Genomic DNA, 16,765 nt, shown 5'->3' on the forward strand with positions numbered 1-16,765 from the left:
TTTTTTAAAGTTTTGTTTTCCTATCTGTATATATATAGATGTAAATTAATAAAAAGGTCTGGGTGTACTTACACTAGCCTCTTAACAGTGGTTACCTTTCAGCAGTGAGATTATTTTATGTGCCTGGGGACCTGATGAAGAGAACTTTTTATGCTTTGTTTTGAAATTTTTATTGGACTATATTTATGTCTTGTGTAATTAAAAAGGAAAAAAGACATCCTGGAGTTTAAAGGTTATGAAAATAAAATAACAAGTTAATGAATATGTGTGGTTATTCTATGCCAGGCATTATGTGAGGCTGTAGGAATAGATACAGAAGTGAATAAGCTTACTTTCTAATCTCTGGGAACTTAGAGCTTAGTGTGGAGAATGCCTAGGAATAAGAGGAGAAATAGTGAGGGGGCATCAAAAAAAGAGAGTGAGCACATGGGAGAGTCAGACCCAATGAAAAAGTCTGATGGGGCTGTTGGAATAAGAGAAGATCCAAGAGTGTGATGAACGGAGGCCAAAGGAGGGACAACTTCAGGCAGGAAAGGATGATATAAAATGTCACAGAATCATCAAATAGGATGAAAACTTGGAAGATGTTATTTGGTTTGGCAATTTAAAAGCCCTTCCTTCTATTTCTCAAACCTATCAGGTTTATTGTTTTAGAGGGATTTGCATTTTTTTTTTCCTCTACCCAGACGTTCACACAGTTGGATTCTCAATATTAGGGTCTCAATTCAATATACTTCCTCTTTCTGTGAGACCTTCTCTTACCACCTAATTGCAGTTAACCACCTTTTCCTCAGTTACTCCTCATGTTTTTCAGTCAACAAATATTTATTTAGAATCCATATGTGCCACACATCAGCACTATTGCAGTGAACACAGCAAACAGAATCTGCTCTCTTGGTGCCTTGCGTTCCGTCACACCACATTATCTTTATTTTCTTGCTGGTATACTTCACTGCCTGAAATTTTTATTTCTCTGTTAATTGGCTTTCTCTGCGACTGAAAGCAAGACCCTTGTTTTCCTTATTCACCACTGTATTTCCATGTATCCAGTGCCTGGAGCAGCTCCTGGCACATAATCCATGTTTGATAAATATTGTGGTAAGGATGAATGAATGGGGGTCTTGGAGGGAACTTTTTGAATCCATAGTCAGGGTGGAAGGTATATCGCCTTACCAATAGGATAAGAGTGAACGGAAGGCGGCAGAGTGAGCAAATGTACACAACTTGTGTGAGAATGTGGTGACGAGAGAGAAAATGAAAGCCTGATAGGAAACAAGTTCAGTGTGAGATGGTTTGTATTACATAGAGGAGACTGAGCATGTTGAATATAGGTTCCTGCAGCAGGGAGATTGTCTCAATCACTGGTATGTCTCCATTGCTTGGTGCCACATCTGGTTTGTAGTAAGTGCGTAATATCTGTTGAATAGTGACTGTTTTTAAACTTGAGGGGATGATCCAGAAGGGAGAAAGAGACTGAAGATGCAAGAGCATGGGGAGAGGAGGTGGGTGAGGTCATGCAAGAGCATAAGTACCTAGCTGAACTTTGAAGGAAGTAGGGGAGAAAGGGAGAGGCATAGAAAAGTCGAGGTGGATGAAGGGATTGGTGGGGGAATTCTTGGTGGCTAAGCTTCAGTTTTTCAGTGATTAGGAAGTGTCATCCACCAAGGGGCAAGGAGAGTTTGGCAGTTTGAGGAGAGTGGCCACCCCTGGCCAAGGAGAGCTGCACCAAGGGTTTGTCTGGGAGGCAGTAAGGGCTTACTCCCTGGTGACATCAGAACAGCCCCTGACGCACATGCTTACATGTCGTGCTTATGTCGAGGCATCTGTTGTATAAAGTATTTATTCATTTGTTTCCAATTAGTATATCGAAAACTTGGAAAAATGTGTTAAACTTGAAATACTGAATCTCAGCCATAATCTAATAGGGAAGATTGAGAAGGTGGACAAGCTGTTGAAATTACGTGAACTCAACTTATCATATAACAAAATCTGGTAAGTAAATTCTTCTTTGGGTAGCACTGCAGGGTCGTCATCTTTGTTACAGAGGTAGATTAACGTTGCCCACATTACTGAAAGAATCCTTTGAAAGAGCAGGCACTTGGATCATTGTTCATTTGTAGTCCAGTCCTTCACATAGGATAACTGTCATATTTTGGCATTGTTGAAGTACTGAATAATATCCAGCATTATTGAAGAAGGAGATACATTTTTGAGTACCCAATTTTATCTTAATTCCATTTTTGGCAGGAAGTTTTCCCAGTTACAGTCTATAATTAACTGCCCTTAAGAAAGTTCACATGAAGCAGAATGTTTTAACCCTGTCATTTGGACCCTAAAAATATTTCATCATGTTTTGATCATATATGTTTATCTTGATATTCTTTGCTCATTGCTATAAGAAATACACTATCAGTCTTGTTTCCACTTCATAATATATATTACTCTGAGAAATAAACATAATAAAACTGACAGTGGCTAAAAATGCACATAGAAAACTTGTTAAAGGTGAAATGATGCACTTATCAAATCTTGAAAATTTTCATGTTTGTATACTTTTCCTCCACATTAGACTTGGTATATATAATGGTAAAAACCAAAACAACTAACAGTAGCAGAAGCTCTAATATGGCAAAAGTGAAATGGGGAAAAAAATCTGATTAATGAATCAAATCCTTAATGCAAAGTTTGTATTAAAAAATTGATCCTGATGAAAATAATTTCAACAAAATGAAGCTGAAAATAAAGAAGCTTGGAAATATTTGCCCAGTATAGAGAATTGATCAAGGAATTAAATTGGAATCAATTTGGGAAAATATTTCATCAATGACAATTCATCAGTACAGTTGATAAATGTTTTGTTAATTTAAATATTCTGATTAAAATATTTATGTTTGTAAATACAGTATCATTCTGGGGGTCCACCAGTTCAAAATGGCGGCCATATCCTACTGGCATAGCTCATCTTTTGGCGAAGACTTAAGGTGATAGTTAAGGACATCTCATGTGCGGGGCTGTAGTCTGTGCTGTTGAATTTTCCAGTTCTCCCCTGGCTGTCCACTGGTACTCTTCACAGTGGTTATAGTGGGAATGCCATGGACAGACTCTTCTTTTCTGTTTTATAGAATCCTGAAGTCTGATAGTAAGATAGATAGGATCCCTAAACACAGACAGTAATGAAGAGTTTACTAGAGCTGTTCTGTTACATTTGTTTTTAATCACTATTTTTTGCTTCTCGTTTATAAATTATAATTATGAAAAGTAACTCTACATAAAACCAAGGCTGTTTATTTTAAAAATACAGTGGAGAGACACTATCATTATACCTACTAAGTTACTAAGTTTGATTTTACCCTTTGGTTTCCAGCAAAATTGAAGGCATAGAAAATATGCATAATCTGCAAAAGCTAAACCTTGCAGGAAATGAAATTGAACATATTCCGATATGGTTAGGGAAGAAGTTAAAATCTTTGCGAGTCCTGAATCTGAAAGGCAACAAGATATCATCGGTAAGTTGTTCAAAGTAGCAAGAGTATTTTTTTAATTTTTGGACTTGTTGGATAAAAAGATTAAAATCCAAGTTTTTAAAAAATGAGGTTTCTTCTAATATCTTTGATCCTTTGACTGAACATCAAGTTTAGACATACCCTAGTATTCTATAAGGTAATTAGATATAGGCAGTCCTGGCTTCGCATGGTTCCATGGCAACTGAGAGTCAACCTCTTAGCATTTTCCCATCTTTCATTTCATTTGAGCCTCAGAACACTCTTGTTAAGGAGGCAGTGCAGGGATTATTTCTGTGAGTTAGGTACCATTGTCTTATTCCCATCTTCAAGTAAAGTTTCAGAGAGATTAAGTCTCTTACCCAAAGTCAGTCAACTTGTGCCAAAATCTTGGTCACCGAATGCCTAGAGCACAGTTCTTTTCTTCAGACTTAGGAATTAATCTTGATTATGGTGTTAGGTGTTATAGGAGGTTAATCACTAGCTTTTCATAGTAGAGCAACTTTGTTATCATGGTTCACATTATCTGATAATGATGCATATTTTTCTCTGGAGTATATTTTACGATTTTCTTGTGATTTTTATACAGTTAAATGTTCAACAAGCATTGCAAAGTAGAAACATCAGTTTATTTAAATCTGTATTAAAACTAAAACAATCCTACTATGATTTAAAGAACTTAAACTTTTAGAATAGAAAACAAAAGATATGACTTCTAGTATGGGTCTAGACTTGCTTTCTGTGACCTTTGGAGAATCCTTCATCTCTCTAAAACTCACTGTTTTGAGTTGGAGAAAACAATCTCTACCCTTCCTTCTTTACAGAAGTGTTGTGGGGCTCAGATGAAATGATAGATGTGAAAATACTTTAAAAGCTTTATAAACACTAAATAACTCTAAGGTTATATTCCTTAAACTTTTACCAGTGGAAGCCAGTAATAATAAATAACATTTTTTTTTAATGCTGTGTCATTAACAGTGTCTGTACTTTCTTAGTTCATCTTTATAAAGATTTGGAAAGGTAACTCTACCATTTCATCGTGACAGCCCAAGAGCCTCAGAGCGCAAGTCCCACACCATGTTGCGCAGTGTCAGCTTGGAGCTCTTGGAGCTTATGGGGTGATGGGACGAGGTAGCCAGGAATCTAAAATTTGCCACAAATATTTCTAAAGTAGTTGGTCCTTAGACACTACACAACATCAGCTAAGGTTAAGAGGAAAATCATTCAATAAATATTATTATTTCTAACTTCATATGCCTTACTCATCCCAGTTCATATTTGACATTGACATCAGTAAGAGTGATGCACATCCACTTGGGAGTGATTTACTTAGACTAGCTATTAGTAGTGGTATTTCAACCTTTTAAAATCCCTCTTTGGACAAATGTAAAAATCTCACTTCAGAACCAGAACTCCACGTATCCTTATTTCTTTGAACCATCAATTATAACTGTTGTCTGAAGAGTTACCAAAATCTTTTTTTATATCCTTTTTTATTTTTGATTTGTTCAATCAGTATAATGAAAAGAATAGGTTTAGAGTTACAGTCTTGAATTCAAATCCTATTTCATTCACATATAACCTCTGAGCTTTGAGCAAGCCACCTAAATTCTTTGAACCTCAGTTTCACCATCTGTAAAATTGAGATGATACTTAAATCATAGTTTTTTGTGAGGGAGTCACAAATGAAATGGCATATGGAAAGTGCTTACTATTGTCCTGATACATTATAGACACTCAAGGACTCTGTTCCTCCCTTCAAACCACTACTTTTGGGTAATGAGTTTCATGAATAGGTCCCATGCCATGTTAATAGCAATTTCCTTGATTTATTACTTCCTTTAGGCATGATTTTTTAATTCAGTTATACCAATAATAATGTTATATATCATTTCAGCTCCAAGATGTAAGCAAATTGAAACCACTTCAAGATTTGACTTCTTTGATCCTGGCTGAAAATCCAGTTGTGACCCTTCCTCATTACCTTCAGTTTACCATTTTTCACCTCCGTTCACTGGAAAGTTTGGAAGGCCAGCCAGTAACCACTCAGGACAGACAGGAAGCTTTTGAGAGATTCAGTTTAGGTAAGATGACATTTTTTTAGAAACTAAATTTGGGAGGGAGAGGAGTTTATTTCAGAAGTTATCCAGAAAAATATATTTATTATGAACTTTATAATGTTATTAAAATTTGTGTAGAAAATGACACCGTAAATCAATGAATTCAACAATATTCATTGAGCAGCTACTGTGAGCCAGGCACTGCATCTGGCCCTAAAGATAAAGTGGTGAGTAAGACATAAAATAATGGCCTTTGTGCAGCTTGTGTTTTAGTGGAGAAGACAGATGGGTCTGACTGGAGGATAGCTCAAGTACAAGTTTGGAGGGATGGGGAGGGGCAAGGTGGCACAGGGGTTTGGGCTTTGGATTTTATTCCAGGTGCAGTGGAAGCCATGGACCATTTTTAAGCAGGGGTGGGACATGATCCAACTTATATATGATGTGGATTATTTTTATTGCAGGATGGAGAATGATTTGGGGCAGGGTGAAATGTAGTTAAAGGGACATGTTAGGGGGCTACTGCAGTAATCTAGGCTAGAAGAAATGTTGGTGGCCTGTATTTAGGTGGTAGATGTGGAATAGCAGATCAGCTTTGGAGGTAGAATCAGCAGCACCATCTAATGCAGTGGCTAATTCCCAGGCTGTGGCTTGAGTAAGTGGTTAGATGGTAATATCGTTTATAGAAATAGGAGAACTCAGAATGCTGAGTTTGAATGTCTGTGAGAATTGGAAATATGAGCCTGGAGTTCAAAGAAGTCTTTCCTAGAGATATAAATTTGGGAGTCTTTGGCATGGAAATGATACTTAATTCCACTGGAATAAGCTAGCTCACTCAGGCAGGGATTGGGAAGAGCAAAAAATGTAGCCAGTTAGGAAACTGAGAAAGAGAGGCCAGCAAGGTAGGAGAAAACCAGGAAATAGTGAGTTGCAAAAGCCCAGAGAAGATTTCAAAAGAGGAAATGATCAGCTGTGTTGAACGTCACAGAGACATGAAGAAGAAGGATGAGCTCAGAGAAGTGCTCTGGACTGGCAACACATGGTGGTGATCTTGACAGGAGCAGTTACAGAGTGTTTGGGACAAATGCTTGATTATAGACTGAAGACTGAATGGGAAGGGGACATTTGGGTGAAGATTTGAAATTTCCTCCTGCAATTTCTTTCCCTTTGTACCTAATAAATGAGTTTTTTTTTTTTAAATTAAAAATAAAAATTTCACCAGTACCTTCGAAACCAGGAAATGGGCATAAGCGAAGGCAATAAACCTCAAAGCTAGTAATCAAAGAAACAGAATATTCAAGAGTGCAGTGGGGAGACAAATTGTAGCTCAGTTCTTTTGGTCCTTGAGAAGACGAAGAAATGAGATCAGAGAAAAAGAGGAAAGATTGTCTCTTGATAAGAGGGATGGGACACTTTCTCCATCAGAAGGAAGAGTACATCTGTGTAGGTGTGGGCAGTTTTGTTACTTTCATGGTAGGAAAATGAGGAAGTTCCTTCCCACTGGTGGGGTCTGTTTTCTCAATGAAATATGAGGTCATCAGCTGAGAAAGAAAATAGAAGGAGTATGGGAGGTTTGAGGAAAGAGGAAGATATGGACTAGCCATTTTAGAGTGTTAGGGTATGAGCCTATATGTTCAACCATTTGAAATTGATGTTAGACTTAGGAAAACTATGACTTAGAAAAACAGCAGTTTCATATGGTTTGATCCAATACTTGATAAATATGGTACATTTTTATTAGTTTGGGGTTGCCCTAATTCAGCATTTGTTAACCTGAAGTTGATGTTTTGGAATCATTAAAAAATATAAATAATGCAAAGGGAAGTCATTATATAAATATAGTGTTGGGGGAAATACTTATGATTTTTTTACAACTTTGAATGTTAATTAGGAGTCTTTAATGGTGCTGCTGCTCTTGGGACCCAGAAGACGAATAGATACAGTTTCCACTTGCGCAAAGCTTTGGTGGGGAAGGCAGACAGCCAAGCTATTTGATCACATTTTCCAACTCCCTCTGTGACAAAGGCCACGGCAGAGGTGCAGGGTGGCATCAGAGCATCCCTGAGAAACATCTAACCTGGGGAAGGTAGAGTCAGGGCAGGCTTCTCAGATTGCTTTTAAAAATTAAGACCTGGAGGATGCAAAATAGGCTGGTAGGAGATAGAGGAAGATGGTTCCAGGCGAAAGGTGTGAATAAAAGCCTACAGGTGAGAACAGGCATCACGTGTCTGAAGAAGTGGAATCATTTCAGAACGGCTACAGTGGGGTATGCTTGGAAATCAGACTGGTGAGGGAGTTGGGATCAAAACATGAAAAGCTTTATCAGTTCCTTACGTAAGCTATTTGGATCCTATCCTAAGCTCAACAGGAAGCCTTTGAAAGATTTTTAAGATAACATGGTATTTTATTTTGCAAATATGCTTGCAGCATCCTTTGAAGTGTAATTACTAATATCAAATAAAATATTGCATGTTTTTTCTGGGAGATGTGAGAAAAACCTTATTTATCAATACATTAATTGAATTAAATACTTGGAATTAAAATGTTATCTTTTAAAATTGTTATCCAAATGATATTGCCTTCTTACCTCTTAATGTAAATCATTTTCTAGCTCAAAGTAGTCTTTTTTTCCAAAACCCATAGTGAATAATTCAAAAAGTAGAATTATATTTATACTATACTAAGACTTCTTTTGCCATTATTTGAGAAAGAGTCTTACCTTTCTTCAAATAGAAAATATAATGATCAACAAACTATTAACTTTGTACTGGCAGAAGAGGTAGAAAGACTGGAAAGAGACCTGGAAAAGCAGATGATGGAAACTGAAGAGCTTAAGAGCAAACAAACAAGGTTCCTTGAGGAAATTAAAAATCAAGATAAATTGAACAAATCATTAAAAGAGGAGGCTATGTTACAGAAACAGAGCTGTGAGGAGCTAGAGAGTAACCTAAACACGAAAAATGAACTGGTAAGTCTGTATTTTACATTGCTTTGACTATATTCTTTTGAAATAGAGAATTCTTGGTTCTTAGGTCTGAAAACACAACTTCCTGACCATAGAATGGGGAAGATGTGGTGTAACAGAAATATGTGCAAAGGGTTTTACAGGCTGCGGTTATTGTGCGCTGTATGGTATGGCTGCCCAAAAGACGACTGATGTCTTGGGCTGGGTTCTGTGAAGTGTGGTTTCCAGAACAAGGGAGAAAGGTAAAGCCCTGCACCATGGGGAGCTGGTCAGACTGTCCCTAAATGTTTGTATTTTTTTTAATAGTATTGTTAGTGAGACTGTACATTGGCAAAAGCTTTTAGAAAGCAATTTGGCAAAATTATCCAAATTTAAATGGACACATCCTATGTCCTATATATTGGAAATATTATATATAATATTTATTATTCTATTATATATAATATAATAGAATAGAATATATATTTCCAATAATATATTCTGTAGAAATGGTAGCAAGAATGTGTGAAGAGATTATATATGTACATACATGCATATATGTATGTAAATACACATATACTCATATATATAAGGACAGTCACTACAAGATCGTTTATATTAGCAAAATACTGAGAATAACTAAAATGTCCCTCAGTGGGTATCCATATGGTAGAATAGGCATGTTCCTATCAAAATAAGGTAGAGCTCCAAGTTAAAAAAAAATACATATACATGTACATGTGTGCACACACATATATACACACACATAAATTTTTAAAATTCTTTTCAAACTCTACATTGTGTAGCATTGTATGGATCTTCCATGATTTATTTAATCTACACTGACTGATGAATATTTAGGTTGCTTCCACTTTTTTGTTATTGGAAACAATACTACAGAGAAAATTTTTACATATTTACCTTATGCATTTATACTAGTAATTCCTTAGCACAAATCACTGTAAGTTTAAAATTTTTTAATTTGGATAAATATTAATGCACCCCTCAGAAATCTAATAACTGCATTACACTTCTTCCTCACATGATAATTATTTTGAACTTGTAAATAGGATAGAAAAAAATGGAATCTCATTGCTTCAATTTCACATTTCTTTGGTTGTTGGAGAGCTGAATACTGCATAGGTACTTGTTAGATATTTTGTATTTCTTCCTTAAATTCATATTGTTTTGCCTGTTCTTTTATTATTCCAAAGGACTATTCTACATTTTAAAAAATAATAGTTCTAGGTCTTACCCTAAGAGCCTACATTTGAAAAACATTTTCCATTATCTTATGCAGAGTGTTTGGTGATAATATCATCTATAGTTATATAATGTCTTCTGATTGCATAAAGTAATTTCTCACGTAGCAGGCCAGTTAACTTATAAATGAAATGTAGAAACATTGAAGGAAAAATTTCTGTGGCCATTTAACTGCCAGCAACAAATATTAATTGTAACTTTAATATTAATATTACCCATTGTCTTTTTGCAAGTTATTTAACTCCTGTTCTTGTTTCCTCATTTTTTTAATGAGGATGATTTACCTGTCCTGCCAGCCTCACAGAGTTGTGAGAACTGAATGAGGTTATGAATGTGAAAATAATTTGAAATGAATCAGGCTAAGTCATGGAAGATGGTAAATCTGAAATTCATAGTTAGAATGATGATAAAATGTGTCCATATAAGAATAATGCAAGTGTTCACAACCATATCTACCTAAGGTAACTTGTCAGTAAAGAGCGGCTTATGTTGTTACAGCCTCACTCTCTAGACTTCTCCAGGTGATGGTCTCTGTTTGCTTCTCTCTCCTTTTAGCCCTTATCTTGGTTTCTTGCAGACCCTTTTCTGCCGATTCTTTATTCTTCCTTAAAGGTAGTTTGTTCAGGGCTGAATTTTACATTATGTTTTTCATGATTTGCATGATAATTTGTATTAATATGTTTATATGCATTCTAAGTTTTGAAACTGGCTTGCCTTTTTGAGAAATGTGTTTGTGTATGTATATTTTTTTAATGAATGCATATATAGGAGAGTGAATTTAAATGTGGGGAAAGAATTTGTATCATTTTTCCTATTGGTAAATATAACTGCAGTCAGCTCTTGATTATCCATAGCTAATACTGGAATGAGCCTACTTTCCAGGGCCATTGACTCTTGATTTGCTCTCATTTATGCTTTTCTTCAACAGACATTTATTGAATGCTTACTATATGCTAAGCCTACTGCTGTAAAAGACACAAAGGTACTTTAAGATGTACAGAGTATTTATTACTAAAGTTGACCCTTGAACAACACTGAGGTTAGTCCACATGTAACTTCAGTATCCCCTGTTCTTGGCATCCACAGATTCAACCAACCTCAGACTATGTAGTACTACAGTATTTACTATTGAAAAATGTTCTTGTATAAGTGGCCCTGCTCAGTTCATACCCACGTTATTCATGGGTCAACTGTATTTGCCTGCAGAGGCCACCAGCCCATATGTCCTCCATGGTTCAGTCACATTTGCCTTTGTTTGTCCCCATTGCCAATGATCTTTGAGGAGAGAAGCCCAAGATTGTTGACACTGTTGGTTGTGTTGCTTTTCTGAGACTGCGGGACTAGTGAGCATTCAGTGAAAGCATCAGTGCAGGTAATGTGCTTGACACCCTGCAGCAGGACGTTGAAGGCAGTATCGTATTACAAAGTGTTGGGATTGAATTCAGGAAGCTTGGCATTGAACTCTGCCTCTTCTGCTACCAGCTGTGCAATTGAGCAAGTTATTTGACCTTCCTGTGCAACTTTTAATGTCACATAGAGGTAGTTGGGAAGATTCAGTGAGACAGCACATGTCAAATGCTTAGCACAGTGGCATGCAATGAGTACTCAAGCAGGATTACCTGTTATCTAGGTTAGCCTTACTTCCATGTTGATGGATAATCAGGAGGTGACTGTAAGCTAAATCATGCACGGTTTTGATTTCATGGGCCTTGTAAAATGTTCATGTTTGTTTATGTTTTATTCTCTTCAGCTTGCATTTTTATATTAATGAAGTTTTCCTGCATGTTTTTTGTCTGGTATCTACTGTCAGACACTGGAGGAAAAAAAAGGCAGAAATCACTTAATGGACCTTTGAAATGAACTCAAGGATTAATTTAGTAGAAAGGGGGCTGGTACTGGTAATTAATAAAATGTTTAACTTCTGCCACTAATCTAATGTGTAACTTTTGACAAGTCAGTTCACCAATCTGGAACTCAATTTCTTTATTTATAATCAGAGGATCAGATTAGGTGATTTGCTTTCTTCTAGCTCCTAAAATTTCTAATCATAACTAAAAAGTTGTAATTACAGTAGGATTACTTTATTAAAATTTTAATATTACATATTTGGATCTGATTGAGTTTATTTACATCCCTTATCCTCTGTTGCAAAGAATAATGTTCTGAACACTTAAAGCTGAGATGCCATTAGCGAAAATACTACAGCACAGCAGTACAACAATTAAAACCAAGCTCCTATTTTCATCCTTCTCTCTCCTTCTAAGTTGTTTGTAATTAATACCAAATATCATTTCTATCCATGATTTGAAGCTGTCATGAGTAAGTTAAATAAATTAGTACTAATTATTGGGAAACCAGGAAGCTGGTACTTAGTAGACTAGTTAATTAAAAATAATTGATACACAGTTATTGTCATGTTTGGATAAAGCAAACTTAAATGATTTTTAAAACTTTTTTTATTGTATCCTGAAGTAACATACAAACTTCAAAGGTCTTTTATGTGATCTCTTATGAAATGATAATTTTGTATTTTATTCTTTATAATACTTAAGAATTAAGATAAAATGCTGAATGTTGCTTTATTTGCTGTGGGGTTTTTAATAATCTAATTATTAGTTATGATTAGAACTTGCCATACTACTGTACCTTTATACTAACTTACTGAATCTGTATGTTATTTCATATCTAATTGGGCTGATAGCTAAGGCAGAAGACCATGGAACTAACACGAGCATGTCAGAAACAGTATGAACTGGAACAGGAATTGGCCTTTTATAAAATTGATGCTAAATTTGAGCCACTAAATTATTATCCATCAGAGGTGAGTTATTTTAATTTTATAGTACTCCAGAGTTAAAGCTAGCATAGAATGGGGCAGGGGAGGGCAGGATGCAGAGATGTCCAAAGGATTTTATCAATAATCACTCCATATTCTGGTTATGAGGATATCAACAGAGTAAATTTATTTTGGTTGAATCCGTGAATTATGTGGCTCAGTGAGGTAAAGCAGTGTCCAAAAGAGTTTAAAAGCCCCAAGAGGATATTTGTCCACATCCCTATTTGAACCCAAAGCAGCCTTCTAATCCTCAGTTAGAAACCTCACTCAAGGGTATGGTTGATCAGCTTCCTTAAATCCAGACTTCCAGGGAAAGTGCTTCAGCAACCAGAATAGTCGTCTCCCTACATTGTTCAGTAATCACTGGGTTCACTACTAGTAACACATTATTTGTGCAAATACCGTAACTGCCACTGGCAACAGGAACCGTTAAACTTCCAAGATCCAGTGATTCCAGTCAGTATCATGTATTTAGTAAAAATTCAATTGTCAAAGTTAATTAAACTGAGATTTTTACATATATTTCAGCCAAAAAACCAAAATAAAACACCTAGGTTTCTGATTTGTGAGATTAAGCAATATTGTAAAAAAAAACTATATAACTGTAGGCAGTTCCTTAATCAGTCAATCCAAACTCACTTTTTGGGGATAGAAGGAGGAATTCTTTTGAGGTTAATTTTTGTTCTAGTTCCTTTTTAGTATGTATTAAGAATAAGATAAAAGAATGATATATTTTTTTCAACTTCTATGTACGTGGCGTTAATATTTAGGCAATTCAGTGATATGTCCTTCACTAATAAAATGAATAATGTCACCTAACTGCTTAGAAGTTATTTATTAAACAATAAATCTGTTTATTTTGCTTTTAGTATGTCGACATTGATAAAGCCCCAGATGAAAGCCCTTACATTGGCAAATCCAGATACAAGAGAAATGAATTCGCCACAGAGAGTTACATTACTGATAGTGCCCAGGCAGTAGAGATCAAGAGGATGGAGCCAGGTGAAGGGGAACAACTTAGAAACGAACACGTGAACTTGACAGCCCATACGCCACTGGACATACAACTAGAAGACAAAGAAAACAAAATAAGTGCAGGTTAAAAAAAAGTTAAATTCTTTCTTTAAAAATATAAAAAGATTGAATATATAAGCAAATTTGGTTTTTAAATTCTTCTAATTAAACATGCTGGAGTTATTTATTATATTGTTGTTTACATGGGAAGTCCAAAACCAAAGTAGTGATTCATTGAGCAGGTTGTTTTTTAATGATTCCTGTTATGATGGTGAATGAGATTTTTGACCATAATTTGATTGCAATGCATCCAGGGGATCCAAGAATGCTTAAATTTCATCCTGCCAACGGGTCCTTCTTACTAGTGGACCTATACATTCAAAGGCATAATTAGTAATAATTGAAGCAAGTTAAGTACCACTTTATTGTTTCCCGTACATGTAGTCAAAACCTAAAGCAGTGTTTTGGATAAGCTGGATCAGTGCACTCTCTTTAGGCCTGTGCCTAAGGCTGGCCTATAACTCTTCCTGACCTGTCCCACACTCCACCTCCTCAACCTCTTCCCCCACCAAAAAAAAGAAACAAACAAAACCCAACATTTAATTCAAGAGATTTTGCCACTTCCTGGAAAATCATGAAGAGGAATAAGTCAATCCAAGGGGGCACTTAGAGACCCTCCCAGTGGCAAACTTGAATCCACTACCCGCTTAGCTGAATGGACATGGAGGAAGGAGAAAGCAAACCTGAGTTCATGCTTCTTACTAGTAATCGTGGCCTGCTGTGGGGATCTCAGTCAGTGAGATCAGCAGCCCATCTTCCCTTGGTTGGCAGCTAAATGGAAAACATAGAAGGCAAGGTTGACTTGGAGAGGGGAGAAAATAGACTGCCTTGTCCATGTGTGCATATACTATAGGCAAGGCTCTGGAGGGGAAAATAAAACTGAATCAGGCAGATGTACAGACTAGCCTCAAGGGGCTCATAGTTTTATGGGAGGCGGGGAGGGAGGGAGAGAGAAGTCAGAAATTTGAGGTAGAAAGTAGTTGATTTGAGATCACTTCCAGCTGAGAGAGACTGTTCAGTGGTAATTTCTTGATATTGAGTCCCATCATAAAGCATTTGCCTTTAACACAGGTTTTTGTTTAATACCCTAAACCTAATTATAACTTAGTGACATATAAGTGCATATTTACCAATAAAATCCTTATTCTCTCCAAAGAGTTCTTCAATGTTGGAAGTATCAAATAAAGCCCCTTTTATGTTAAGACTTTTACAGATAAAAGGATCTATTATAGCTCTATAGCATAGCATGAAACCATTCTAGAGGTTAAGTAATATAGAGGAAAAACATCATAAGAGATTTTTTTAAAAAATTCCTTTTATGTATAATTGCACAATTTAATTGGGGGGGGATGGAATTGCTAAGAAAAAGAAATTTTAGAATTCAAGATTTTTCTTGTGTGTGTCTGTGTGCATGGTTTTTAAATTTGCAGCACAAACTCGACTATCAGAACTGCATGATGAAATAGAAAAGGCAGAACAACAAATTTTAAGAGCTACTGAAGAATTTAAACAACTTGAAGAAGCTATACAACTTAAAAAAGTATGTAAAAGCAAAGCAGCATTGCTAAGAGGAAATGCCAAAAACGAAACATGTTTTCCCCCTTCATAACCATGTAAAGCAATCTTAAATCAGTGCTGCTTAATTAATTATAGAAGAACAAATTTCAAAGTCAGATATGGTTCTAGCATTTTACAGTTACATTTCTTTCCATTTATGATCACATCCTATTAGCATTTTATAGAGTATGCAGATATTTACATTACTTAACAATTTATACAAAAAGATATTTTATTCCATCTACTCTATTATGAAAGTGTCTGTTTTACCCAGGGAAGCTGCTTCCTAACATGTCTCTTCTAATTTAATTAAACACTCCCCATCTTTAAGATCCTGGGACCTAGATTAAGAGCCAGAAGCCATCTCTACCATGAACATTATCAGACACAAGCAGCAAAAATGTAAATGATATAAAATATGGTATGCAAAAAGATGGTGTTGTGAAGAAGTAAGTAGCTCATACCCATGATGTAATTGCATAGGGAGAAAATTCAAAAAAAGGATGTGTTTTTTGTATTTTAGTTCTTAAGGATGTAAAGGTTTTAGTTATTTGCAGCTTTTAAAAACCAGTATTTCAAAATTATGATGGTAACTATACGCATACCATACTAGGTAGAACAAGAATGTGAAGTTCAAATTATACACTTTTAAAAAATGATATCCTGTATTGTTACTTTCAAAATATTTAGTAACTAGAAATTGATTCAGGTTTATTGGAAGCTCACTATATGGCAGTCCCTGACTGGCTTGGGCCCTGAATACTGAGCAAAACACGTATGTGTTCCTCCCTCATGGGCAGGAACTAGACAGTAAATAATTAAAAATAAGTTAAAAAGAAATGTATAGTTAAACAACATTAGTGTTATAGGGAAAAAAAAATTAGGAGAGACAATAAATAGGATGTAGATCATGGGAACCCACAAAGGCCTCTCTGAAGAGGTGTTGTTTAGGCTGAGACCCAAAGGATGAGAAGGAGCCAGTGAGGCCAAGTTCGGGGAAAGAGTATTCCAGCCAGAGGGGACAGTGCATGCAGACTTCAGACTAAAGATTCCTCTGCAGAGTGAGGGAGGGTGTAGTAGAAGATGAGGTTAAAGTTCATGCCAGGCATCATAGGCCATTTTAAGGGGTTTGAATTTTATTCTGAATGTAATGGGAAAACTTTGAGGACTTTAGGTACTAGAGTGGCTGATCCTATTTGTATTTTTATAAGATCGCTCTGGCTACTGATGAGATTGAAATGGGATGAGAAAAATGGAGAGAATGGAGATGTGTACAGTGGTTAGAAGGTTGTTGTTTAGTACAGGCAGGAATTGGTAATAGCTTGGACTATGGAGGTGATGGTGGACATGGAGAGAAAGCAGACTGATTCTAGGTAAACCTGGCAGTAGAACTGATAGGACTTAAAAGATGAATTGAAAATGGGAGATGAGGTGGAGGGAGATATCAAAAATGATTCGGTAATTAAGTAAGAATGTTTCCTAACAGTACTGGCCAAAGCTTTATATTGATAGAAATAAATAATGTACATAATTT

General features: G+C 36.0%; 1 protein-coding gene across 4 annotated transcripts in view; it reads left to right on the forward strand.

Moving 5' to 3' along the window:
* The window catches only part of CNTRL (centriolin), a 76,429-nt gene that overhangs the window by 12,151 nt on the left and 47,513 nt on the right, over nucleotides 1–16,765 (forward strand). For 3 of the 4 annotated variants that reach the window (XM_032478329.1, XM_032478332.1, XM_032478330.1), the window contains exons 4-11: nucleotides 1,862–1,992; nucleotides 3,365–3,506; nucleotides 5,398–5,584; nucleotides 8,332–8,525; nucleotides 10,320–10,376; nucleotides 12,466–12,585; nucleotides 13,470–13,698; nucleotides 15,105–15,214. In XM_032478329.1, coding sequence (XP_032334220.1) covers nucleotides 1,862–1,992; nucleotides 3,365–3,506; nucleotides 5,398–5,584; nucleotides 8,332–8,525; nucleotides 10,320–10,376; nucleotides 12,466–12,585; nucleotides 13,470–13,698; nucleotides 15,105–15,214 — 1,170 coding nt within the window. The remainder of the gene's footprint in view (nucleotides 1–1,861; nucleotides 1,993–3,364; nucleotides 3,507–5,397; nucleotides 5,585–8,331; nucleotides 8,526–10,319; nucleotides 10,377–12,465; nucleotides 12,586–13,469; nucleotides 13,699–15,104; nucleotides 15,215–16,765) is intronic. The other variant, XM_032478331.1, reaches the window with a different exon arrangement.

Source organism: Camelus ferus, chromosome 4 (assembly GCF_009834535.1).
Source record: "Camelus ferus isolate YT-003-E chromosome 4, BCGSAC_Cfer_1.0, whole genome shotgun sequence".
NCBI classification, from domain to species: Eukaryota; Metazoa; Chordata; class Mammalia; order Artiodactyla; family Camelidae; genus Camelus; species Camelus ferus.